Below are 25,826 nucleotides of genomic sequence, written 5' to 3' on the forward strand. Positions count from 1 at the left end.
AAGCGGTGCCAAACCGCATCATTGAGGTTCAGGAAGGCCTGCCGGATGAGATCTGTCTTCTTAGCCTTTTTAAAGATATCAAGAGTGGTAATATGACATTGAACACCAAAAAGGGACTCCATAAATAATTCCTATGGGCAGGTGTCCGCCTATGATTCCCTATGGGCAAGGATTCCCCAATGATCCCTATGGGCAAGGATTCCCCAATGATCCCTATGGGCAAGGATTCCCCAATGATCCCTATGGGCAAGGATTCCCCAATGATTCCCTATGGGCAAGGATTCCCCAATGATCCCTATGGGCAAGGATTCTCCAATGATCCCTATGGGCAAGGATTCCCCAATGATCCCTATGGGCAAGGATTCCCCAATGATCCCTATGGGCAAGGATTCCCCAATGATCCCTATGGGCAAGGATTCCCCAATGATCCCTATGGGCAAGGATTCCCCAATGATCCCTATGGGCAAGGATTCTCCAATGATTCCCTATGGGCGAATGTTCCCCAATGATTCCCTATGGGCAACTGTTCCCCAATGATTCCCTATGGGCGAATGTTCCCCAATGATTCCCTATGGGCAACTGTTCCCCAATGATTCCCTATGGGCGAATGTTCCCCAATGATTCCCTATGGGCAACTGTTCCCCAATGATTCCCTATGGGCGAATGTTCCCCAATGCTTCCCTATGGGCAACTGTTCCCCAATGATTCCCTATGGGCGAATGTTCCCCAATGATTCCCTATGGGCAACTGTTCCCCAATGATTCCCTATGGGCGAATGTTCCCCAATGATTCCCTATGGGCAACTGTTCCCCAATGATTCCCTATGGGCGAATGTTCCCCAATGCTTCCCTATGGGCAACTGTTCCCCAATGATTCCCTATGGGCGAATGTTCCCCAATGATTCCCTATGGGCGAATGTTCCCCAATGATTCCCTATGGGCAACTGTTCCCCAATGATTCCCTATGGGCGAATGTTCCCCAATGCTTCCCTATGGGCAACTGTTCCCCAATGATTCCCTATGGGCGAATGTTCCCCAATGATTCCCTATGGGCGAATGTTCCCCAATGATTCCCTATGGGCAACTGTTCCCCAATGATTCCCTATGGGCGAATGTTCCCCAATGCTTCCCTATGGGCAACTGTTCCCCAATGATTCCCTATGGGCGAATGTTCCCCAATGATTCCCTATGGGCGAATGTTCCCCAATGATTCCCTATGGGCAACTGTTCCCCAATGATTCCCTATGGGCGAATGTTCCCCAATGATTCCCTATGGGCAACTGTTCCCCAATGATTCCCTATGGGCGAATGTTCCCCAATGATTCCCTATGGGCGAATGTTCCCCAATGATTCCCTATGGGCAACTGTTCCCCAATGATTCCCTATGGGCAACTGTTCCCCAATGATTCCCTATGGGCGAATGTTCCCCAATGCTTCCCTATGGGCAACTGTTCCCCAATGATTCCCTATGGGCGAATGTTCCCCAATGATTCCCTATGGGCAACTGTTCCCCAATGATTCCCTATGGGCGAATGTTCCCCAATGCTTCCCTATGGGCAACTGTTCCCCAATGATTCCCTATGGGCGAATGTTCCCCAATGCTTCCCTATGGGCAACTGTTCCCCAATGATTCCCTATGGGCGAATGTTCCCCAATGATTCCCTATGGGCGAATGTTCCCCAATGATTCCCTATGGGCAACTGTTCCCCAATGATTCCCTATGGGCGAATGTTCCCCAATGCTTCCCTATGGGCAACTGTTCCCCAATGATTCCCTATGGGCGAATGTTCCCCAATGCTTCCCTATGGGCAACTGTTCCCCAATGATTCCCTATGGGCGAATGTTCCCCAATGCTTCCCTATGGGCAACTGTTCCCCAATGATTCCCTATGGGCGAATGTTCCCCAATGATTCCCTATGGGCAAGGATTGCCCTCTGTTTCTCTAGGGGCCCATCTTCTCCAATGGCTTCCTAGGGACAAGTCCTGTGACTGGTTTCCGTAGGTCCCTGGAAGTGGGCGAATTCTCCAGCGCATTCTGGCTCCTTTGGCTAAGCGGCCTCGAAGCGGGTTGGGGCTCCTGGGCGGAGTCAGGGGGCGGGGCTAGCGAGAGAGAAAGAGAGAGGGGCGTGAAGGAGGGGCGCATGCGCGTTGGGCCCGCCGCCGGGGCCGCCGAAGCCGGCGGGAATGGAGCAGCTGAGGTAAAGGGTGCCATGGCTCCTTCAGCGAAGCGGCGCGGGGGCCACGGGGCTGGGCACTCCGGTGCCCGGGGAAACGGAGAGCTGGCCTCCTGGTCCTGCTGAGGGGAGCGGCTGCCTCCTTTCTGAGGGAAGGTAAGAGAAGGGGGCTGCCGACAATGGCGCTCCAGGGGTCTTGGACTTCAACTCCCAGACGCCCCAGCCAGCTTGGCCAACTGCCAGGCATTCTGGGAGCTGGAGTCCAAAAACACTTGGAGACCCCCCAGCGCTGGGAGCCACTGATCCAAGTGAAGGCAGCTTTGGAAGCGCCCTGTCTCCCTCCTCTGTGGCCCCCTGGGATGTGGCGTTTGGGGGAGGCAGGGAAGGGCCTTGGGGGAGGACGGGGCCAGGGCGCTTCCAGGGGGCTCTGAGCCCAGGCTGCAGCCACACGGGAGGAATAGTCTGGTTTGGCCCCGGATTAATGGCCTTGGCTTCAGGCTCTGGAATTCTGGGAGTTGGAGTTTTTTGTGGTGGCATTTCAGCCTCTCGAATTCCTAGATCTAAAGTCTCCAGGAGAAGTCACCAACCCTCTTTTCTCTTGCAGGCTTTTGAATCAGGCCAAAGCGCTTTTGTGCCAGCGTTGGGCATGGATGCATTTCCCCAAGCATCAGCCCCGTTGCGTTTCAGGGTACTCCATCTCCCAGAGGGCTGGGAAGGGAGGTACCCTAGAGACTCCTGGATCAGGCTAGAAATCGTAGTCAAAAAACTGACCCCAACAACTTGTGTCAACTTATCCGTGGGTCAGTATTAGTACGACATGTACTTTAATACTTAGTTTAAAAAGGAATCTGCCCTGGAAGCACTGACCTCCTCCTATTTATCGCATCCATACAGCCTTTAGCATGAGCAGCTGGAACTTTGTATGTTCTTTGGCGTTGTTTTCCTTTGCACCATCCTTTACATCCGTTGTTACATGCCCCTCAGTTTTACCCTCGACTTATCCACGGGACATATCAAAAACCCTAATTTTGACCCCAAAACCTGCCCTTGACTTATACATGAGGTCAATTTATAGTCACATACATACGGTCAATGCACCTTGGCCAGAGGACTTTCTCTCCTGCAGAGGCATGGCTTTGCTGCTGGGTTGCAAAGTGTCAAATTTGATGCGCATCAGGCTTTGCTTTCTGGGCAAGCGTCCCTTCATGGAACTTTCTCACAGTGAGAGGCTTGTGTGCCACCACAGTGGTCTGTGTGGTTGAAAAGTGCCCAGACAATGCCAGCCGGGGGCTCCTTCGCCTCCAGCATTGGTCCGGCTGTGCAGCCAGAAAGCTCAGCACCTCCACGGTGGTCAAAACAATGCAGATCTGGTGTGGCTGCTTCGTGTTTGGCTATTCTCCGTCATTTGAGACCAAGTTAATGTGCAAATGTGCAGGCCGTCGTTTCTCTTTCGTTGCAATGCTCAGGGCCAGGAGGAGAGTGGTTGGGGAACTGGATGTTGCATGGAGTGTACTTGCTGGGGCTGCAGCCACACTGGAGAAATAACCCACTGCTTTAACTCTATCTGGCTCAAGGCTATGGAATTCTGGGAGTTGGAGTTTGTTGTGGGGCCCAGAGCGGAGCTCTGCTCCGCTCTGGGCCCCACAACAAACTCCAACTCCCAGAATTCCATAGCCTTGAGCCAGGGCACTTAGAGCAGTGCCAAACTGGGTTATTTCTCCAGTGTGGATGCAGCCTCAGGGTGTGATTGCAGGAGCATAACTGGAGCCAGTGTGTGCAAGAGAACATGGTTGTGATCCAAAATTCTGTGTGTACTCTGATGCTCAGATATACTCCAGTATTTATCTTTTCTTTCTTTCTTTCTTTCTTTCTTTCTTTTTGGCATGGTCACTCCCAAACATCCTCTCTGACCCCTTCTAACCAGGCTCCTTGGTGTACAGATGATTTTGGGGAGCTGAAAAAGGAAGGACGACGACAGGAGTGCAGGTCAGGGGGAACTCAAACTTGTATCTGACACACTATATAGAGAACATCTTTGTTCCTATGCGGGGGCAACATATGCAGCGAAGAAAGGCGTCTTCACTACATGTAATGGGTCTGGGAATTTGCATCCAGCTGAATTATTTAGGGTGGTGACGGGTCAGGCATCTTCCCACCTGAATCCAATTCTAGAGCCCCCAAAATGTCTTGGATAGGTGCCGACTTTGATGCCATTGTGGTAGCAGAAGTGGACAGTGGGGTGTCCAGCAACTCTTATGAGTAGGATTCTTCCTCTCTTAGTATTTGAAGACAACATTCAGGTCCAGCATCACTCCCCTCATGTTTTCAAACATATTTGCCTGATGAAGAAATCTCAGTTTTGAAAGCTTGCAATGAGATTTTTTGCATCTTTTACAGTCAGGAAAGATAAAGATAGTAGGGCACCCATCTGTGGCGTTCTTGTACAAGGAGGCTTCCCCCCCACCCCCAGCTTCCTTTCTCAGGCACATATGCCAGGAGAGTGTGCAGTACAAATGTTAACAGGAGAGCTATACGTGAAATTGCACATGTGCCAAAGTGGCACTCATACATTGAATGTGAGGACCAACTCCCTGTACCTGTTTAAAAAGACCTTTTATGGCTGTGAGGACTAGTAACTTGATTCCTGTGTACCAAGGAGGGCTGGAATGAAAGCTGTAACTCTCAGCCTCTGAAACCTGAGTGGGGCCAAGCTCACTGTGTAGAATTGCAGGAGGTGAACAGCCCATTCTCTTACAGCAACAATGTGGGAGTGCCTTCAGGAAGACAACCATAAACTGAAGGCAACTTTAAATGGATTTAATGGCTTAATGACCCAATCAGCTTTTCCCAACCTCAGGTCTTCCTGATGCTTTGGACTACACCATGTTGGTACCCTGTTGGGAGATATTGAGTTAGATTAGCCAGTTTAAAAGACATTAAGCAACTACAAAAAAAGCCCCTGCATGGGAGCAGGGTTGTGTCTGTTGATGGACACAGAAGTACTTTAAAAACTGCATTGGCAAACACCATTTAAGATGCAATCCCAGCTTCTAAGGGGATGCCTCCTGCCTTGGCAGCATGTATATCAGGACAAAGAAAGCACAATTCTTGCTTCAGAATTTGTTTCTGGTTTTTGTAGTTGTGTGCCTTCAAGTTGTTTCCTGACTTACGACAACTCTAAGGCAAACCTTTCATGGGGTTTTCTTGGCAAGATTTGTTCAGAGGGGTCTAACCTTCCTCTGAGGCTGATGATTGTGGCTTGCAGAAGGTTACCCAGGGGTTCTGTGGCCGAACAAAGATTTGAACACTGGTCTCCAGAGTCCATGTCCAGTGCACAAACTAGTACACCATGCTAGCTAGTTTCTGGTTTACCAAGTTACAAGTATCTGCAGATTTGATTGCCTGATGAATTAAAATGTCTATGGTGAATTGACTTATGACAGACTTCTCCAATCTAGCACTGTCTCAATGCCATTATTACCACCCAACATGGGCTGTGGCTGCCAGAGCTGGGGATAGTAGGAGTTATAGTCCATCATATCTGGAGAGTCCTGAGTGGGGGAGTTTGGACTAAGATACCTTTAAGTGGGGTAATAGTCCAGTTATTAAGATGTAGGGTTGTGGTAGGTATAACAATGCAGAAGAAATCCTGGTTCTTGTGGATCTGTAATACATATAATGTAATATGTCAAATCTTGGTTCTTGTGGATCTGTAATATGTCAAATGTTTCTGCTGCATGGCTTGGCTCGCTTACTGAATGTCAATGGAGTGCAAGGAGAGTCAAGACTAATGGTGCTGTGTTTCCTACCATATAGGCACCCAGTTCTTCTGCAGCATTTGAGATGCAGCCCAGGACGAGAAGATTTTCAGCGTACATCGTGTCTGTTTCATTGCTTGCATGTTTGGTATACTTAAGGAAAGATCCCAAGTCAACTGTGCCTTCAGCAAACAGAAAACCACATAGGCCAACTCAGAAGCGGACATTCAAAGTCCCTGAACTGGTGGAGTCCCTCCAGTGCTTGCCAGACCACACTGTTGCTAATGCCTCCACCTCTCTCCCAGAAATTCACCGTGTTTTCTTAACGTACAAACACTGCCGGAACTTTTCGACTCTGCTGAAACCTTCAGAATGTGAGGCAGAGACCTTCCTGGTCCTGGCTATCAAGTCTGCCCCAGTTGATGTCGACCGCCGGGTGACCATCAGGAACACGTGGGGGAAGGAGACGATCATTGGCGGCAAGTTGGTGCGGCTGGTGTTCCTACTTGGCCGCTCCCAGGTCAAAGTGCAGGCTCATTCCCTCCAGCAGCTTTTGCTCTACGAAAGCCTGGAGTTTGATGACATTCTGCAGTGGGATTTTGTCGACAACTTCTTTAACCTGACCCTAAAGGAGCTGCACTTTCTTCGGTGGTTGGTGGAAGACTGCCCCCATGCCCGGTTTGTGTTAAAGGGCGATGATGACGTCTTTGTGAACACGTACAACATCATTGAGTTCCTGAAAGATCTGGACTCAGAAAAGGACCTTTTTGCTGGGGACGTCATCAACAAAGCCCGACCAATCAGGAACACCAAGGCCAAGTATTTCATCCCGGAGTCGATGTACCCGGCACCCTTCTATCCCCTCTACGCGGGCGGCGGCGGTTACGTCATGTCTCAGCTGACAGCCCGACAACTGCAGGCAAAGGCCGAGGACACGGAGCTCTTCCCGATTGATGATGTCTTTGTTGGGATGTGCTTGGCCAAAATGGGGATGACCCCTACGCACCACCCTGGCTTTAAGACCTTTGGAATCCAGAGGCCCTTTAATCCATTTGATCCCTGCCTCTACAAAGAACTGATGATCATACACAAACTGAACCCGACGGAGCTTTGGGTCATGTGGACGCTGCTGAAAGACGATGGCCTCAGATGTGCCATGTCAGGAACCTGGAAACTATAGGACAGATTTGGGTGCATCTAGTGCAGTGTGTCGTGGCTGGGACTTTGATAAGCATTGGCTTAAATGGCTATTAACAATAACTTTGCATTTTAACATGAGGTTGTTTACAGTAGGATAACTTTGAGTGCACTGATTCTTCCCTCTCCACACGTAATTGCTTACAGAAGTTTTCAAGGGGCTAGGGCCCAAATGACTTTCAGTAGTGATGGAAAGAGTTTTGAAAAAATTAATTCTACAGTTCCCATAATCTCCCAGCCAGCAAGACCAAAAAGCAGCTTTTCTAGGCTCTGTGTGATGACTACATAGAACCTCCAGGTTTAGAGACAGTATACCTCACAACGAAGCAACAGAACAGTTTCACCTGTATGTCCTGCTAGTGGGCTTTCCTATAGGCACCTGGTTCACTCCTGGAAGAAACAAGTTGGTTCTTTAGGTGTAATCGTCAGGACTCCCTTCCACTTCTTTTGCTTAATGGTTGCATCTAGGTGCCTTCCTTTGGCCAGATAGGTTTGAGACCAGATTTTAAAAAATAAATCAATGTGGTTCTAGTTGTAGAGAGGGCAGAATCCCTTCTGAGAGAAGTCCTGTTAATGGCACTGGGTGAGTTAACTCAACCTGAAATAGGTGGAACTTGAAAGTGCTTTATTTGGACTTGATTCATTCAGTCAGGCGACAGGAACATCTTGGACTAGAAATATGTATGTTCTCTGCTTATCTACAACCTATAAACATGACAGTACCCAGAAAGTGTGTAGTGAAAGGACTGACTCACATTCCTGAGGGGAGACTGGTTTTGAGGGATGTCTGAAGGAGAACTTGAGAAAGTCATCTTCTTTACTAAAACTCCCAATGGGGGATTCTGGGATTTGTAATCCCAAAGAATTGACCCTTTCAAGTATGAAGGTATATGTGGATAATTAGTTGAGTCTGGTCAGTGCCAGGATGACATCTCCCAACTCCCTCAGTATACCATCTTGAGTTTCTTGATGGGAGAAAGATGAAGAATTATTTTAATGAAAGCCAACAGCTAAGACCCTTTCACCTAAGCATCAATCTAGGACATAGATTTTGCCTCTTCTAATCTGCTCCTGAGATATGTCAGCATTATAGAGTCAAACAAATTTCAAAATTCTTTAGTAATTATCAGGGCTTCTGGGAGTTGTGTGGAGAACTTCAGGTTTGCTAGTGAAAACGCTTGGTACAGAGAGCCTTGGGAATTTCCTTCAGCAGCAACACGCTGCTTTGCTCTTGGTGGAATGGGCTTTCCTCCCAACTTAAAGTGTTCTGCTCTTGATTCAAGTGTAGATTTACATCACTAGGTTTAGGTGGTTGGACTCTTAGACACTTCCAAGCACTTGTGTCTGGTAACTTGCATACTAACATCTCTCTAAAGACTGTTATACTGTTTCCATGCAGTAATGTGACGTACATAACACAACCATGCATACCAGCCGTTATCAAGTAGCTGTAATAGATCATGTTCAATTCTATGTTTCACCAATTTTGTTTTTCACTAGAAATTTCAGCATAGTTTGTGGGTGGAAGTCAACTGAGCCCAGCACATTAGCACTGGCTCACTTCATTTGCAGCAAAACTGAATAAATTAAAATATGACAGCCTTTGAACTAATTTAGCCTTTGAACTAATTTTGTATTGCTAAAATTGATGATGTGAGAAAACTGCACAGAACGAATGATAAAGCAGCTCTTTTGAATGTCTGCAGGGAAGGGTGGAAAAGACGTTTGCACTGCAGCCTTGTAAGGCCCCTTGGCGGATCGCTCCTGGCAACTATACAGCCCTCAGCTGACATGACTTGTAACCTGGAAAACTCTTGGGTCTCCTCCCTTCCCTTGTCAAGCCCTCAGTGCCACAACAGAGGTGTGCCAGGTGGGAAATGTTCATAGTTTTTTTCTGGACATATTTAGAAAGCTGGTAGGATGCATTAGAAAGGAACATAGTTGCCTTTTCAGATTATTTTCTTCCCATTGCTATGCAAACATCTCTTTTGGGAGTGATTTCTCTGTTTATTATTTTTCTTATTTCAAAGGTGAGTTCTGAGTCTCCCTTGAGAAATGCCTTCCATCATTTTCCATTTGCATTTCTCTGTTCCCCAGCTCCAAGACTTACACTGCAACTCCCAGCAGTGAGGGATACTTGGGGAGGCACACAATTCCCACCCCTCTTCTAGGCTTTTTATACACTGCCTTATCCCAATACTTTGTTGCTGAAGATGCGCATGAACTATTGTGCCTGGCTGCTCCTTTTGGCTTTTTTTTAAAAAAGAATGATCCTTTACTAATCTGAAATTGCAGTTTTGCTTTCCTGGGGCGGATTGTTAATATTAGTCTGCAATCCCCTGGGAAAGCAATCTCATCCTCTTGGATGCACAAGTGTGATATTTTAGTTTCCTTTTCAGTTACAATTCAGACCACTTGTTTCACTTGCCTTTATTTTAAAAACTGCCTTTAGCAAAGGTTGTCCACACAGTTAAGAACAAAACAGAAGAAAATCTTTATCCTCTAGACTGAACTTTTGGCAACAAAATACAAAACATTTCTGAAACTCCAGATACAACTGTAGATGAGACAATTTCTTTCACAAAAACAAACAAATATTTTAATTATGTGAAAAGAGCCCTTGTGGATTTGAACCTACAGTACCTGCAGGCTTTGGAGAGTTTAAGGCTCTCTTGTTGGATCATTAATTTTCCTTTCCACTAGGAAATCTCAAGAGCCACAAACACTTCTTTCATGCTTATTTTCACATTTGCATAGCAGTGCATTTAAGTAGAAATAAACTTTCCCAACAGACTGGAAATGTACCTCCCCCAGTTCAGGGCCCATAATCTGCTACTCAGTTAAACTGAAAGAGGCTGCCAATGCCTTTTTGGTTCTAGGATTTCAAGTGAGTGCTACCTTGTACCGCTGAGCAGGAGTAACACCCCTAAGGCTTTCAGCCCTTTAGTCTTCACGAAGATAGGCCTCCTCGGCCTCCTCCATGCTGGCTTGGTGAGTGACAGGTGACAAAGCCTCCTCATCCTTCAGCTTCATGAGCTCCTCTGTTTGGACTTCGGCCAGCTTGGTCTCGGCCTTCTGCGACAGCTGACGGGCCTCTTGGATTTGAGTTCTCACTAGCTGGATGTGGTTATGTGTTGACACTGAGGCTTGATCAGCCCCTGCAAAGATAAAGTTGGAATCACATCAGCTGTTTCAGACAGGAAAGCCAACCTGACCAAGATCTCATCCAGAAATACAAGTATATATGCATTCACAATTGTCTTGCGACCAGGTTAGATCCAGCCTTGGAACAGCCATGGGACCTGAGTTAGTCTAAACAGCACAAACCTGAAACCAACAAAAAATGCACACTTTTCTTTCAGCTCTGCTCCCTGCAATCTTCCATCATTCATTTCCGCATGCCCCAAGGCAGGACCAATCCTGGGGCTGATTTAAATACAATTAGAAAATGAAAACATGGTGGCTGAGGTCTTCTATCAGAAACACAGAATAATGTTAAGCTCATGGCATTATGCCTTGGTAGTGCTATACATCACCTTATTACAGAATTGCAATGTTGCAGAACTGTCCAATAAATACATAATGTGCACCAACCACAGGTGCAGCCATGTGCAATAGCATCATAGGCGTAACACTATTTTGTAACCTCAGCTAAATATGCACATCACAAAACAGTAGAACTGTATGGGTAAAGGGAATTTACACGTGCATAAGATGTCAACAAGTAAGTTATTGGATAAAATAACTTATTTAAAAACCAAAAACCTTTGGTATGTGAATACAAACAATTTTTCGGACCAAAGCCTATGGGAGAAAACAGTTCATGTAAATAAAGGGTTTTCCTTGACTATGATGAGGGGGAAAAGAGCTATGTGAATCACAGCAACGTACATGGGGATATGGTTTGCAATACCTGACTGATACGCTGCTTCAGCTGCCATCTCTGAAAGGCGCAACGCAGTCATCCATCTGGATTCTAACTTCAGATACTCTTGCTGCTTTGCAGTCATCTAATTAAAGTCAAAACATCACTGTTAGAGGTTCCATCTGAACTGGTTTATTTCACAATAAAGGTAGATTTTATAAGCAGATCTAATAATAATAATAATAATAATAATAATAATAATAATAATAATAATTTTTATTTATATTTTTATCTATATATATCCCGCCTCTCCCTGCGGATCGAGGCGGAAGAACAACACAAATATAAAATTACAGGTAGTTAAAATACATTCTCATTATGCAAAAGACAAAACAAACAAAAAACTCCTTAAAAACACAGTAAAAAACCTGTACATGTGCAACATCATCTCCAATTCCTCATCGATGTTCCAAGTGGAGTATCATCTTACGCTGTTATAGCAGGTCTGGGGGATAGGCTCGCTGGAAGAGATCCGTCTTAATTGCCTTCTTAAAGGCATCTAAGGTGGTAATAAGACGGATCTCCTCCAGGAAGCCATTCCACAGTTTGGGAGCCATCACAGTGAATGCCCTGTGGGAAGTAGATTTTAATCTAGTCTTTGGACAATCCAATAGATTCTTCCCAGTAGTTCTGAGAGTGCAGGGCGGATTGTGTAGGGAGAGGCGTTCTTTCAAGTAACTCGGGCTCAAGCCATGTAGGGCTTTAAAGGTAATAACCAACACTTTGTACTGCGCCCGGAAACTAATCGGAAGCCAGTGAAGAGATCTTAAGACTGGTGTTATATGGTCAGTCCTAGGTATACCGGTGACCAATCTGGCTGCCGCATTTTAATAAATAATAAATAATAAATGCTTTATTTGTATACCGCCCTTCTTCCAATCAGGGCGGTGCACAGGATAATAACATATACAATATACAAAGGCAATAAAACAGATTAAAATATACATTTAAAATCACATACTAGCCAGCTCATCATTGGTTATCGGGGGGGGGGGGGGGGGGGACTAACTAGAGCTTGTATTGGGGAACGCTCGCTTAAACAGGAAGGTTTTTAAATCCTTCCTGAACTGGGCTAGGGAGGTAGCCGAGCGGAGCTCTATGGGCAACGTATTCCAGAGGGTTGGGGCCGAGATGGTAAATGTCCTCCTTGCAGTGGAGGATAGTCTTGCCCCAGGTACCCTCAATAGCTGCTGCCCAGTTGTTCTGAGTGTGCGGGGTGGATTGTATGGGGAGAGGCGGTCCTCAAGGTATCCTGGGCCCAAGCCATGTAGGGCTTTATAGCAAATGGGCAGCCAATGCAGATCTTTAAGTACAGGTGTTATATGACCGGCCCTGGATGTACCAGTGACCAGTCTGGCTGCCATATTCTGTACCAATTGTAGCTTCCGGGTATGGTACAAGGGTTGCCCCATGTAGAGCGCGTTGCAGAAATCCAGTCGAGAGGTTACCAGAGCATGTACCACCGTTTCAAGGTCCCTCTGGCCCAGGTAGGGACGCAGTTGGCGAATCAGCCGAAGCTGATAACAGGTGCTCCTGACCGTCGCATCCACCTGAGATGTAAGGTGGAGCGATGAGTCAAGGAGCACCCCCAGACTGCATACCGAGTCCTTTAAGGGAAGCGTGATCCTGTTCAGGACAGGCGGAACCACCGCCATCCCCGGGCCAGGGAACCTACATACAATTTTTTTGTACCAACTGAAGTTTCCGAACTTGATACAAAGGTAGCCCCATGTAGAGTGCAATACAGAAATCTAAACGAGAGATTACCAGTGCAAGTATCACTGCTTCAAGGTCTTTTCGGTCCAGGTAGGGACGCAGTTGGCGTATTAACCGAAGTTGGTACCAGGTGCTTCTGGCCATCGCATCTACTTGAGATGACATTTGTAGTGATGGATCCAGAAGAACCCCCAAACTGCGAACTTTGTCCTTTAGGGGAAGTGTGACCCCATCCAGAAGTGGTTGACAAATCTCCATACCTGGACTTGGGGAACCTATTGTGAGTACCTCTGTTTTCTCTGGATTCAACCTGAGTTTGTTTTCCCTCATCCAGCCCATTACCAACTCAAGGCAGGCATTCAGAGGAGAGAGGCCATCCTTAGTCACTGCAGCAGTCAGAGACATAGAGAAATAAATTTGGGTGTCTTCAGTGTACTGATAACCCAGCGCCCCATGTCTCCGGATGATCTCTCCCAGCGGTGTCATGTAGATGTTAAACAGCATGGGGGACAAAATGGCGCCCTGGGGGACACTAGATGTCAGCTCTCTTTTAGAAGAGCAGAGGTAGGAACGGAACCACTAGAGCACAGTGCCCTGACACCTAGCTCCCTCAGGCGTTCCAGAAGGATACCATGGTCGATGGTATCGAAAGCCACTGAGATGTCCAAGAGCATGAACAAGGGCGGGATACACACCGCCATTTAGTACGTCTTCTATACGTACTAGGGTTAGGAAGGGGCGGTGCTTCCGCACCCCCCTAACCCTAGTACGTATAGAATACGTACAAGATGGCGGCGCCCCTTCCACATGGGCGCCGCCATCTTTACGTACTGGACGCACAGCGTCCAGACGTGTCGCGCCGCTTCTGACGTAGCGAGCGCGCCCCTGGCGCCTCGCTACGTCGCAAACGCGACTTGAAAAGAAGCTCCATTTTGGAGCTTCTTTTTTCGGTCCGCGCGGGAGTCGGGCCGTCTGAAGGCTCCGGCTCCCCCGCGGACCTATTGGCGGCGGCGGCAGACCGCCGCAAATCGGCGGTCTGTACCCCGCCATGATCACACTTCCCCTGTCGATGCCCAGATGGAGATCATCGACTAAGGCGACCATGACAGTCTCAACTCCGTATCCCGCCCTAAAGCCGGTTTGAAATGGGTCCAGATAATCGGTTTCATCCAAAACAGCTTGGAGTTGGAGGGTGACTACCCTCTTGATAACCTTACCCAGGAATGGTAACAGGGAGTCTGTAGTTGTTTCTTATCAAGGGATCTAAAGAGGAGTTTTTTAATAGAAAAGTTCCCTCTTTAAGGGATGTGTTGATTATAAGATGTAACAACGTTTTCATCACATCCCTTCCCTGAACAGTCAACCACGATGGGCAAGGATCAAGGGGGGGCACGTCGTCCTCCTTACACTTCCAAGGAATTTGTCCACTTCATTGATATTTACAAACTCAAAGTGATCTAGAATAACTAAGTCTGTGGATTCACTGGACACCTCTCTTACTGAATCTGTTTCAATGTCCGCATCCAAATCAGCCTTTATCTGAGAGATTTTGTCCACAAAAAAGTAATTAAAAGCGTCACAGCAGGCTTTAGATGGTTCTAATAACGGGTTCAGGGTGGGAGGCAATTGGGTTAGCTCTTTAACCACCCTGAACAGCTCTGCTGGACAGGACTCTGCGGACGCAATTCATACAGCATAGAATGAGTTCTTTGCTGCATCAATTGCCACTCTGTAAGCCTTCAACAGGGTCTCGTGGAGTGTCTTGTCAGGCAAAAGCTGATATTTCCACCAAAGGCGCTCTAGTCGTTGCGCAGCCCACTTCATTTGCCGAAGATCTTCCGTATACCAAGGATTTTTATTTGAAGCGGGCCAGAAAGGATGCTCAGGAGCGATACTGTCTATAGCCGTGGTAAAATCGTTGTTCCAGGTATCGACCAGGGCATCAACAGAATCGCTGTCATTCCCAACCATAAAACCCTCTAAGACTTCTTGGAACCTTTTGGGTTCCATTAGCCTTCAAGGGCAGACCATTCTAATAGGTCCTCCACCCCCAAGGGGGATATGGGTGACAGCCTTCAGTCCCACCTTGACCAGAAAATGATTCGTCCATGACAGAGCAGAGGTCTGAATTACCTCTGCCCACAGCTGTCCCTGATCCGTACTAAAGACCACAATGTGATGGACCTGAGACTAGTTGGGACAGGCCCATGGTTGTCAAGGAAGCCATGAACTCTCGAGCCGCACCTGTAAGTTCTGATAACTCAACCTCAAAGGGGATGTTGAGGTCCCCCAGGACAAGAAGCCTAGGGGACTCCAACACCAGTTCTGAGACCAGTTGTGTCAGCTCAGCCAGGGAGTCTGTTAGGTTACAACACAATTCTTATATGGTACTTTCAACAAGTCACCCTTATGTGTTCTTACAACTGTGTGCCTCAGATCAGCATTTTATCTATTTTTTTAAAAAAAGACTATCTTAGACTAGCTATTTGGACAAGTCGACCCACTTGATGAGAACTGAAGCAGAGAATTTGAATCCAGGCTTCTCAGATCCAAACCCAGAGCTATAATAATATCAGAGGAGTTGAAAGACAAGAGGCAATGAGCCAGGTTTCTTACCTCTACTCGAGCACCAATGATCACTTGCCAGACAGCATCTTCCTCTTTAGAATTCATTTTCCCAATGAGATGTGCATATTTCTGGTACAGGGACACCAATGTATAAACTGCCTGCATAGAGAGACATCCCTTGTTAACATCACATCTCATCTCGCTGGCTAAACGTTTAGTATGTCGCCATATTTGTATTACATCACAGAATGTAGGACTTCAAAAGCAAGGCATATCTTACCGTGGTATACTCTGTTAGTGCTTCAATTAATGCATATGTTGTTTGGGAGAGAAGAGTACCCGTGCTATCAGTTACCAAAGACACAGCTCTTCGGATCAAGGCTTCATTGCTGAGAGAACTCGGATCATGTTTCTGAAAGACAAATGTTATGTCCAAGTCAGGCTACAAACCAAGCACCATGGATCTTTAGACTGCAAAGAGAGAATATTCTGAGACCAGAACAATTAAGCCAAGCAATGTTCATACTACTACAGGATTTGCAGCACTACCAGCTATACTACAAATCTACTGTAAGTGTACAAACATGGGGGTGGGAACTGCACAGCCCTCCAGATGCTGAACTGTAACTCCTAGCAGCTCTAGCCAGCAGTGAGGAATGCTGGGAGCTACAGTCCAAAAACAGCTGGATGGCTGCATGATACTGAGCATTGCTCTAGCAAGATCCACTGAGCCCAGCATTCTGTTTTTCAGTGCAGCCCATCAAATGCCCCTGGAAAACCCATAGGTGGCAGGGCTATGGAATGAGGCAATTAGAAAGTAAGAAAGTAGTAGCTTGCCTACTGCCACTGTAACCAAACGGTATTTTCTAAAAGGCTACCTGTGCAATAGGAATCGCAGAGAGTGTTATTCCAAACCCCAGCGCTGCCACTTTGTTCCATGGTCCCCTCACTCCTGACACACAGCGAGTCCTCACATGCGCCACAAGTGGAAAACTCCGCCTAGAAAAGACATCCATCTTAGGAACAGCCAGCTACAGAGGAAAATTATCATTCTGGAGGAGGAATCTTCCTGTTTGCAGCCCCTTAGCCTTTAATAGCTTCCAGAAGGCCCTGCTTACTCTCACGATGTACCCCTTACCTAGCATGCTTTTAGGTTAGATGGCGTTTTCAAGGATGTGTAAGCTAGCTGTTTTCTTTAAAAAGACAGAGACAGCTGGGATTGTGAGAGATCTGTACAGCGATTTCTCCCTTTATATTTCTTGGGTGTGTATGTCATGTTTCCCTTACGTTACCTAACTTTAACTGACTTAACTTATAACAAAGCTCTTATAATTTATAATGAACTGATTAATATTGATCATCACTAATGCACCGGGACAGAAGATGACTTACATTCACCCAGTCTCCATTCAAACATTACAACATTACCACCTATCGTTTATTGATTTAGCATATTTATACTTTGCTCTTCAGCCACAAAGGCTCTCAGAGAGATTTACAAAGTGTGAATTTGACAGTTCCCAATCTCAATAAGACACAACACAAAAGAGAAAGGGAAATGGCAGTTGCAGTGGGATTTAAGTCCAGCAGCTACTGTCGGTTCTTCTCTCCAAGGCCAGAGCAGTGGCGGTTTATCTGCTTCTGGGTCTAAGACTGCAAGCCTATACTCACGTGGAAGTAAGTCCCATTAGACTCTAGGGCTTACGTCTGAAGGAGACACACAGCAAAAGAAACAACCCTGCGAAATCAAGTGTACAAGCAGCACACGAAGGCGAGAAACAAAGTCATGCTGTCAAGGTTTAAATCTATGCTACAGTCCAAAGCTTTACAAATGTTTAAGTTCACAGAGCCCATTCTATCCTTGGACTTGTTATTGTAGGTTTATTTTTATTTGTTGCTTGCCATGTTTTATTATTTAATGTTCATATGTATTAATAGGTGCTTTGTTAAATTATTTTGGTAGAACGTATGCCTTAGGCAGGTTTATATCATTTTTAACTGATTGTATGTACAGCGCTGTGTAAATTTAGAGTGCTCTATAAATAAAGCTTATTAATTATTATTATTATTATTATTACAGTACTGGTCAAGGTACTGTTAAGCTCCATGTTCCTAACAAGGCGAGGAAATGGGTATCTGCCATTTTCCCTACCTTAACTCCCTTTACAAGTGAACTGGTCATGAGGATAGGCCCACTTAGAGATAAGCAATCCAGGGTTCTGACATTTTGGAGAACAATTCCCATCAGCCCCAGCCAACCTCACAAGTGATCATGGAAGTCATAGTCCAAAACATCAGAGGGCATCCGGATGCCTCCTCTTAGCTGACCTTAAACCATTCAGAGCAGAGCCCATCAGAAAGGGGACCAAAGTCTTCCCAAACTATTTCCATCCAGCACCTAAATGCCTGACAACATGAGAGGGTCTTCCATCGCAGCTAAAGGCAGAAAGTGTGTGGCGCGCACACAAAATGTGACGTCAAAGGCTTTCATGGCCGGCATCCATAGTGTTTTGTGGGTTTGTTGGGCTCTGTGGCCGTGGTGAGAATCAATTCTTTGAGAAGATGGCCACAGAGCCCCAAACCCCACCAAAAAGCTACACCTAAACTGGCAAGGAGGGAAGAGCGGGCAGCGCTTGGTTCTCTCATCTTGGGCTAGCTTAAGGATCCTTGTCGCTTGGGGAAAGCAGGGCTGGGGGGAGAACACGTTTGGCCTTGTGCGTTTGGAATGGACAAAAGTAACCATCCACACTGCAGAAATAACCCTCCCTGGAAACCAATTTCCTTGGGCTTTGGGGGCCTTTTGACTGAAGTCCTCCGGGGGCCAAGGCAGGTCGGCCCCTTGGCCAGGCTGCATCCGCACGGCGGGATTGAAGGCCGTTTCGACGCCGCTGGGACTCTCCTCAGGATATAAATAAAAACATTATTATTATTATTATTATTATTATTATTATTATTATTGTGCAGTTATGGGATGGCTTTTGGTGATTATATTACTTGTCATTTAACATTGGGTTGTAGCTGATGTTTCAAAATGTTTTGATCGCAATGTGGGTTTAAAATGGTTACTGTGAGCCGCCTTTGGGGAGAAAGGAGGAAGATGGATTAAATCAATCGAGATCAATTAATAAAAATTAATTAATTAATTAATTAATTAAAAACATAAATGCGATGGAATTCTGGGAACGGTGGTGGGAGCCAGGCTCAAGGCCTCACAACGCGCCCAAACCCCATCGCAGGGCGCCAGGGCAGTCCAAGCGGTGTCGAAACGGTATGAAACCCCGCCGTGCGGACGCAGCCTCAGCCTCCATGGCGGGGCCAGGGACCGCCCTGGCTTCAGTCACGGAGGACTTCGGTCCAAAGGCGCCCAAAGCCCGAGAGAATTGGCTTTTGGGAGGCGTTCGAGGGAAAGGAAGCGGTTGGGAGGGAGATACCTGAGGAGAAAGCGCCAGCCCCGCAACCAACCGGCCGCCGCCATCTCGGTTGCGCTGCTGCGCGAGGCGCCCCGGAAGTGACGTCACCCCGCTCGCCTCAGGGCCCGTCGAACGCGCCCTCGCCGCAACCGTTTCGGAAGCGTTGTTATAATTGAACGGGTGGTCCGCGAATATGGGGCTCTTTTTAGGGGGGGGGGCTTTCCTTCTGACAAAGAAGGCGCTGGAGTTCCTCGACTTGGAGCCGCCGGCCTCTGGGAAATGGTTTCCCTCAGGCCATTTTCGCACTTCCGGTTTTGACCGCGTACACGACATAGAGCTAGGAATGTATAGAGTGCGTAGCCAACGGGTTTATTATAGAGTCATTTATGAGAGCAAAGACCGTTCTGACAGGCAAAAGGAGAGGCCACAGCACTTGGGTTGCATCCTGGTCCGGTTTGAGAGCTGCCCCGGCGCCATGCGAGGGAATTCTGGGAAGTGTAGTTTGTTGCGGCACCTTAAGGTGCCGCAACAAACTACACTTCCCAGAATTCCCTCGCATGGCGCCGGGGCAGCTCTCAAACCGGCATGAATAGCTTCGTTGGACTCACGTCCTTTTTTTTAAAACCGGAAGTTAGACGTCTTTTTAATATTTCTATGAGGCCGAGCAAGGAGGGAACCGAGGGACCCCTCTGCGCATGCGTCCCAAATGGGCGCCATTTTAATGTCCCGCTCGCCTCGCGAGAGCGCCGCCTGAGACAAACCGCTTGGAGCTCCTTTCCCCCCCCCCCCCCACTCTAACTCCCCTCCTCTGCCTTTCGGCCCGGCTAAACCCCAAGCCCGGCTTTGCCTCTCTTTGCTGTGGTGGCCCTGAGGGGAAAAAAAGAACCCCGAGGTTCAGAAACGTCGAAGGAAAACGCCTAGAGTGGGCCGGCGGCCATTTTGAGGGCGAGGCCCGTCTGCGCATGCGCGTTGTTGTACAAGCGGGGAACTTGTAATTCAAAGTGAGGCAAAGACGTTATGGCAAAGGAAGGAACGAAATTGACCCGTTTCTATGTTCCCTTCCCCATCAGCCAAGCCCCTTCTAATGCCTTCCCTTTCTCTCTCTGCTCCAGGAACCTCGAAAAAGGACACCAAATGTCGCCAAATTGAAGACGAATGTTAAGTTGCTCCCAAAGCAACGCCTCAAAACAACCACACAGATTTGTTTCTGGGCAGCTGTATGACATAGTTGTTGCCGGTCCAAACCACACTGCAGAAATAATCCAGTTTGAGACCGCTTTAACTGCCTTTGCTCAGTGCGAGGGAATCCTGGGGAATGTAGTTTATTGTGGCACCTCAGCTCTCTGACAGAGAAGGCTCAATGTCTCACAAAACTACAATTCCCATAATTCCCTCACATTGAGCCAGGGAAGTCAAGGCGGTGTCAAACTGGATCACTTCTGCAGTGTGTTTTGCACCGTCGTCGTGTGTCTTCAAGTCGTTTCCAACTGAAGTGACCCTGTTCTGGGGTTTTCTTGGCATGTTTTTTCTGAGGGAGCCTGCCATGGCTAGCCTCTGAGGCTGAGAGAGTGTAACTCGTCCAAGTGGATATTTATCTTTGAGCAGGGATTCGAACCCTGGTCCTCTAACCACTGCGTTGTTGGGCGCCTTCAAGTCTGGCTCCGGGTGGCCTTATTGTGGGGTTTTCTTGGCAAGATTTGCTTAGAGGGGGTTTGCCATTGCCACCCTGAGGCTGAGAGAGTGTGACTTGACCAGAGTCACCCAGTGAGTTTACATGGCAGAGCTAGGAACTGAACCCTGGAGTACATACACTGTATTTTATTATGGACTCTCCAACCATGCTGGGATCATGCTGTTTTTCTGTAGATGTTAGGGTCTGTTGATGCAGTCCAAACATTTTGATCATGTTTATTGCTTGGCAAGAACTAACAAACCCTTTGCAGCAGTGGTGGCAGTAATAAATCTGTTGAGCTGCCTCTTGCTTGTCTGCTGGGGCACCAGATGACACAAGGACAGACTGTATGGCTCGGAATAGTAGACATTTGGGCATTCCTCCTGGACCCCAGGACAGGAGGTTGAAATTTAGGACATGTCCAAGAAAAGGAGGATCTCTGGTCACCTTTCTTCAGGAGCTCCACCGGTCTCCCTCCTTTCCAAGCAGCTCCTTTTCCCTTCAGCCAGACCAGAGGAAGAAAGAAAAGAAAGGTAACTTTAGGCACATGTTTTGAAAATCACACATACAGTTGATCCTCCATATCCCCAGATTCCACTATCCACAGCTTGAAAATATTCTCCTCCCCCCCCCCCCAATCCAAAAAACAAATGTTGATTTGACCATTTTATATAAGGGACACCATTTTACCACCCCATTGTATTCAATGAAACTTGCGTATCCATGGATTGTGTTAACCCCAGTGGATACTGAGGGCACACAACAAGAGGCGATGACAGTGCCTTCAGGTCATTTCAGACTTATAGTGACCCTAATGCAAACCTATTACAGGGTTTTCTTGGCAAGATTTGTTTAGGTTTGCCCTTCCCTTTCTCTGAGGCTGAGAGAGTGTGACTTGCCCAAGAGCACCCCAGTGCATTTACATGGCCAAGGAAGGATTTGAACCCTGTTCTCCCAGTGTCTTAGTCCCAACTCTCAAACTGCTACACCACACTGGCTATCATACTTACCCCTCAAAACCACACTGGCACCTACATACCTGTTCTATTTGCTGCAGGGCTTAACCAGAGGCCCTTTCACACAATATAATTCTAGTGCTATTATTTCATTTTAGTGGCCAAGGCTGCATCCTGTGGACTCCTGGGGTTTGAAATTTGATGAGTCTCTAGAGCTCTTTGACGGAGAATTCTAAATGCCTTTCCCTATAATGCAAATCGCAGGGTGCAGCCACAGTGTCAAAAGTCGAATAATAGTGCTATACTTGTGTACACCACTGTGGGGATTATCACACAGGGCAGGAGGGATCGCTCCAGTCCTTACCCTGTCCTTATTGCATCTGTGCTTATCCCATCCTCCCATCCGTGGCACCTGTCATTGTATTACTGCGAGTTTCCATTAGTACAAACTGCCATTTCAGGGACTGGAGAAGGATGGGATAAGCACCACATCATCTGAAAATGTGATTGTGCGATAAGAATGGGTTAATGACAATGTCATCTGAAAATCTCCATGCCATAGCATGGGAAGGACAGGACAGGGACAAGGATGTCCCATCCCCCATGTGATAATCTCCTATGAAAGGGTCCCAATTCCCTCCTGCTGTTTTGCCTACTGAAGATCTTTCCCCCTCTATCACCCACACCCAAATTTCCACCCTTCCTAATGGCCCCTCTTTTGCCCCGTGGGTGGAGGGAGTACTTGCTAAGAAATACGGCTCTCATAAAAGAGGAAGGTACTCCAGCCTTGTATGGAAAAAGGGAAATATTGTGGCATATAATTCTTCCAGGGAGAAGTCTGAAACTCTTGCCGTTTATCTAAAAAGCACACTCTCTTGGCCGTAGTGGAAGGCAGTGCAAACCTCTGAAGTTGTCTTGCCAAGAAAGCCCTAGGAGAAGATTACCATAAGTCAGAGTTGACTTGAAGGCACATAAGCTTGGAAGGGAGCCAGCATAGTATGTGGGTTTGAGTATCGGACTCAGGAGTTTGGGAGATCAGGATTTGAATCCCAGCGCAGCCATGAAAACCCACTGGGCAAATCACACTGTCAGACTGAGAGAAAGGCAATGGTGGCAAGCCTTCAAGTAAATCCTACCAAGAAACCCTTACGAGAGGGTCACTAAATGTTGCAATCGATTTGAAAGCGCATAACAACAACAGTATTGTTGTGCGTGCATGTATGTGCCTTCAGGATGCCTGTGGACTTGCAACAACTCCATGAATTTCCTAGGGTTTTCTTAGGCAAAGAATCCTCAGAAGCAGTTTTGTCAGTTCCTCCTACTGAAATATAGGCTACAGCACCCTAATATTTGTTGGCAGTCTGCCATCCAAGTACTAACCAGGGCTGATCTTGCTTAGCTTCCAAGATCAGGCAGGATATTGTGCACAGTCCTTCAGGATGGTGCCTTTAGAGTACTTAGACAGAGCAATATTGTGGCAGTAAGAGAAAACAGTACCCATGATGGCACTCGGCAGTTTATATGGAAACGACATATTTTGTAGCTTTTACTTGTCCATACATTCAAAATGATCACTAGTTCTGATGAGTATATCTTTGATATCTGTCTCTTGCCATTAAGCCAGACTCAGATACTCTGACGTAGTTTGACTTTCAGTAGGGCTGACAGAGTGACTCAAGAATATTAGCCAGTGCTTTCCTTAATGTAGATAAAATCAAATCAGCATAGCAGTGCTATGGAGAATGTTTACTCAGTGCTTTATGGATTGTGGCATTCTTTCAGGTTATTATATCAGCCGTTGTTCTTTTGTGGGATCGCTGAAAATGTACTAAATAATGTCTCTTATAAAAATGTGTGCTGAATTAAATAGTTGTGTGGTATTTTTGAAATACTTCCTTGTTGATATTTGTCACCACTTTAACTGTCATGGATCCATCTTGCGGAATCCTGGGATTTGTAGTTTGGTAGATATTCAACTTGGTCTGGTGCCTCCCCAAACTACAAATCCCAGGATTTTGTAGAATAGAGTCATGGCACTTAAAGTGTTGTCAAACTGCTTTAATTCTGCATTGTGGACACACACCTCCAATCATCTTTCCTTAGTTTCTTGAATTTATCATATAAGTTCCACTTTATATTGTCTTACACTTTGCAATGTCTAATGTCTTTATAGAACTCCCTGTCTTTCTAATAAGCAGCATACTGTGAAAGGAGGAAATGGAAGAAACTTCTCCGTATCATGAAGTCCCATATTGAGAATTGTAGGGTGAGTGCATAAATTACCCCTGTTGAATATGTGCCAATTCCAAAACGGTTAAAACAAAAAGATTGCCCTGCAAGAAATTACCATAATGCTTATTTTTACAAGTGTTATGTTTTATAATAATGGGTTATTTATTGATAATGTGTATTTGTGTAATTTTATTATGGTACTTATTATGGCCTAATTGATGCTTTTTCCCCATTCAAGCTTCCCTAGATGTGTCTGTCCATGTACCATCAAGACACCCGTTCACTTATGGCAACCTTACGCATTTTGTGGGGTTTTCTTAGACAAGGAATCCTCAGAGGTGATGATGGGTTGAATCCAGATTTATAGAGAGCAGTCCTATGCGATGGATGGGACTTGCATTAGTCGCCATTACCACTTCAATCTCCATTGGTTTCACTGGCTCTATTCTCATTTTTAGGTATGTAATTACAGTCCAGTTTCCAGGATTAAAACCTTCACAGGTATAGGCTATGTATGACTAAGTCTGGATCCAACCCTGTCTGCATGTTTGCTTTCAATATCTCCTTCCACTTCACTCTCAGGGAACTTCACATATTCAAATAATTAAAATTAATATACCAAAACTAATACAAAAATTGCCAGAAGGAGGTCTGGGTATATAAAAAAAAGGAATCCACTGCTATAAAAACAATTTAAACCAGCAATTTTGCCTCTGTGAATTTTAGAAGTGTTTAAAAAAATCTTTTGTTCTGTCTGAAGGAAATGCCAAGAGCCCATTGCCCCATGTTTCAAAGCACCCAGTGTGACCATTTCTAAGCACCATCTTGGTTTTACACATGGCAGTGGGTGCTGTTGTAAACTATGAAATCAGTCAGTGTTAAAGGCTGGCAAAAAAACATTCAGTAAAATTAAATCATTTACAATTTAAAATGTAACCTTCCCTTTTTTAAATAGGAGAGACAGAAAGGAGGGTGTGAAGAAACCAATAAGGAAAAGAACGTGCTGAGTGTGTGTAGTATAGAAAACCCAAACTACCCCTTATTTCCCACAACCAAGTAGCCATATTTTAAGTTAAGGAAAATGATATAAAAGCATATTTTTCTGTTTACTTATCTTTAAATTTCCTCCTTCCATTAAGAATGAACAGCAAAAATATAGAACATTCTGCTTCATTTAATGACTTGTAAGGCGATTTAGCCATACTGTTAGTACCACTGATGTGATTTGTTCTTTCAAAAGTACCTTTTAATGAGCAGTAAATCCCAGAGAATGTCTCTGGAGGAGGGATGGGGAATGTTTGGCACTCCAGGTGTTGAGGGACTACAGCTCTCATCATCCCTTGTTATTGTTTGGGGCTTTTGGGTGTTGCGGTTCAACCACATCCAGAAAGCCACACATTTCCTGTCCCTGCTTTAAAGCTCACAGAGAATCTCTACCTCCCATTCTGAAATGGCAGTCCTGGGCAAACTGGCAGCAAAAGAGAAACAGGAACATACATCTTCAGGTATACTGTGGGGATGAAGGTTGGTCATATGTTTATCAGCAGTCAACTCTGGTATATCACTCCATTAATCCATGGAATCCAGGACTGAACTACAAAAAGTTACTTTTTGGATCTTCCTTAGCTATCTCTCAGTGTAGACACATATACTTGTGGCATAGGCTTGCACATTAGACTATGCTGTGTTGTAGTCTCTGATTTATATGTGAGCCCATTTGCTTGCAGGTAGTACTATTTAATATGTCTGACAACTAACAGAATGCCAGTTAGATCATTTTGACTTGCTAATGAAAACTGAAATGTTCAGCAGCTTGAAAGAAGGCACTTACTTGAATAGGTTCCTTTCTATTAGTGTTTCCATAGTCATCTGACAGAAGATGAACAGATGTGAACAACCATGATTGAAAATAAATATGAAGTTGTAATCTCTTGCTTGTTTCCGGGTCTGATGCAATCCACCTATCTAGATAACAGGTTAAATGGCACAGAATTTAAAATTTAAAATTACATGAAATCCTAAAAATAATAACTATTGGATGCAATTATATCAGTTGTATTAAACACCTCAAGTACAGTAACCCTTCTGAACATTCCAAATCTAGCTCTATGATTTGAGATAGAAATAAGATGTGAGTGATGTGAATTCTTAAGTTCTTAAAGACCATCTGTTCACTTAGGAAAGATTTAATGCAAACAGTTTCAGTGAGATACGTTTTT

General features: G+C 46.0%; 2 protein-coding genes across 4 annotated transcripts; one reads left to right on the forward strand and one right to left on the reverse strand.

The window, feature by feature from the left end:
* Positions 1-2,138: 2,138 nt before the first annotated feature.
* B3GNT4 (UDP-GlcNAc:betaGal beta-1,3-N-acetylglucosaminyltransferase 4) lies at positions 2,139-8,724 on the forward strand. Of its 3 annotated transcripts, none has more exons than XM_089489940.1 (3): positions 2,139-2,329; positions 4,098-4,159; positions 5,990-8,724. In XM_089489940.1, the coding sequence occupies exon 3, from the start codon at positions 6,017-6,019 to the stop codon at positions 7,109-7,111; it is 1,095 nt and encodes a 364-aa protein (XP_089346066.1). In that variant the 5' UTR covers positions 2,139-2,329; positions 4,098-4,159; positions 5,990-6,016; the 3' UTR covers positions 7,112-8,724. The 3 variants fall into 3 exon arrangements, with proteins under 3 accessions (XP_089346066.1, XP_089346068.1, XP_089346067.1); XM_089489942.1 differs by having other exon boundaries at positions 2,156-2,197; XM_089489941.1 differs by lacking the exon at positions 2,139-2,329 and adding an exon at positions 2,927-2,973.
* An 819-nt stretch (positions 8,725-9,543) lies between these two features.
* LOC149290053 (diablo IAP-binding mitochondrial protein-like) lies at positions 9,544-19,029 on the reverse strand. The gene is made up of 6 exons (XM_089489946.1): positions 18,769-19,029; positions 16,216-16,336; positions 15,618-15,749; positions 15,386-15,496; positions 11,042-11,138; positions 9,544-10,286 (listed from the first exon to the last, which is right to left on the reverse strand). Exons 1-6 carry the CDS (start codon positions 18,810-18,812, stop codon positions 10,072-10,074), a joined length of 720 nt encoding a protein of 239 aa, XP_089346072.1. The 5' UTR covers positions 18,813-19,029; the 3' UTR covers positions 9,544-10,071.
* Positions 19,030-25,826: the final 6,797 nt, after the last annotated feature.

Source organism: Sceloporus occidentalis, unplaced genomic scaffold, assembly GCF_023333645.1.
Source record: "Sceloporus occidentalis isolate IW3139 unplaced genomic scaffold, rSceOcc1.0.p SCAF_41, whole genome shotgun sequence".
Lineage (NCBI taxonomy): Eukaryota > Metazoa > Chordata > Lepidosauria > Squamata > Phrynosomatidae > Sceloporus > Sceloporus occidentalis.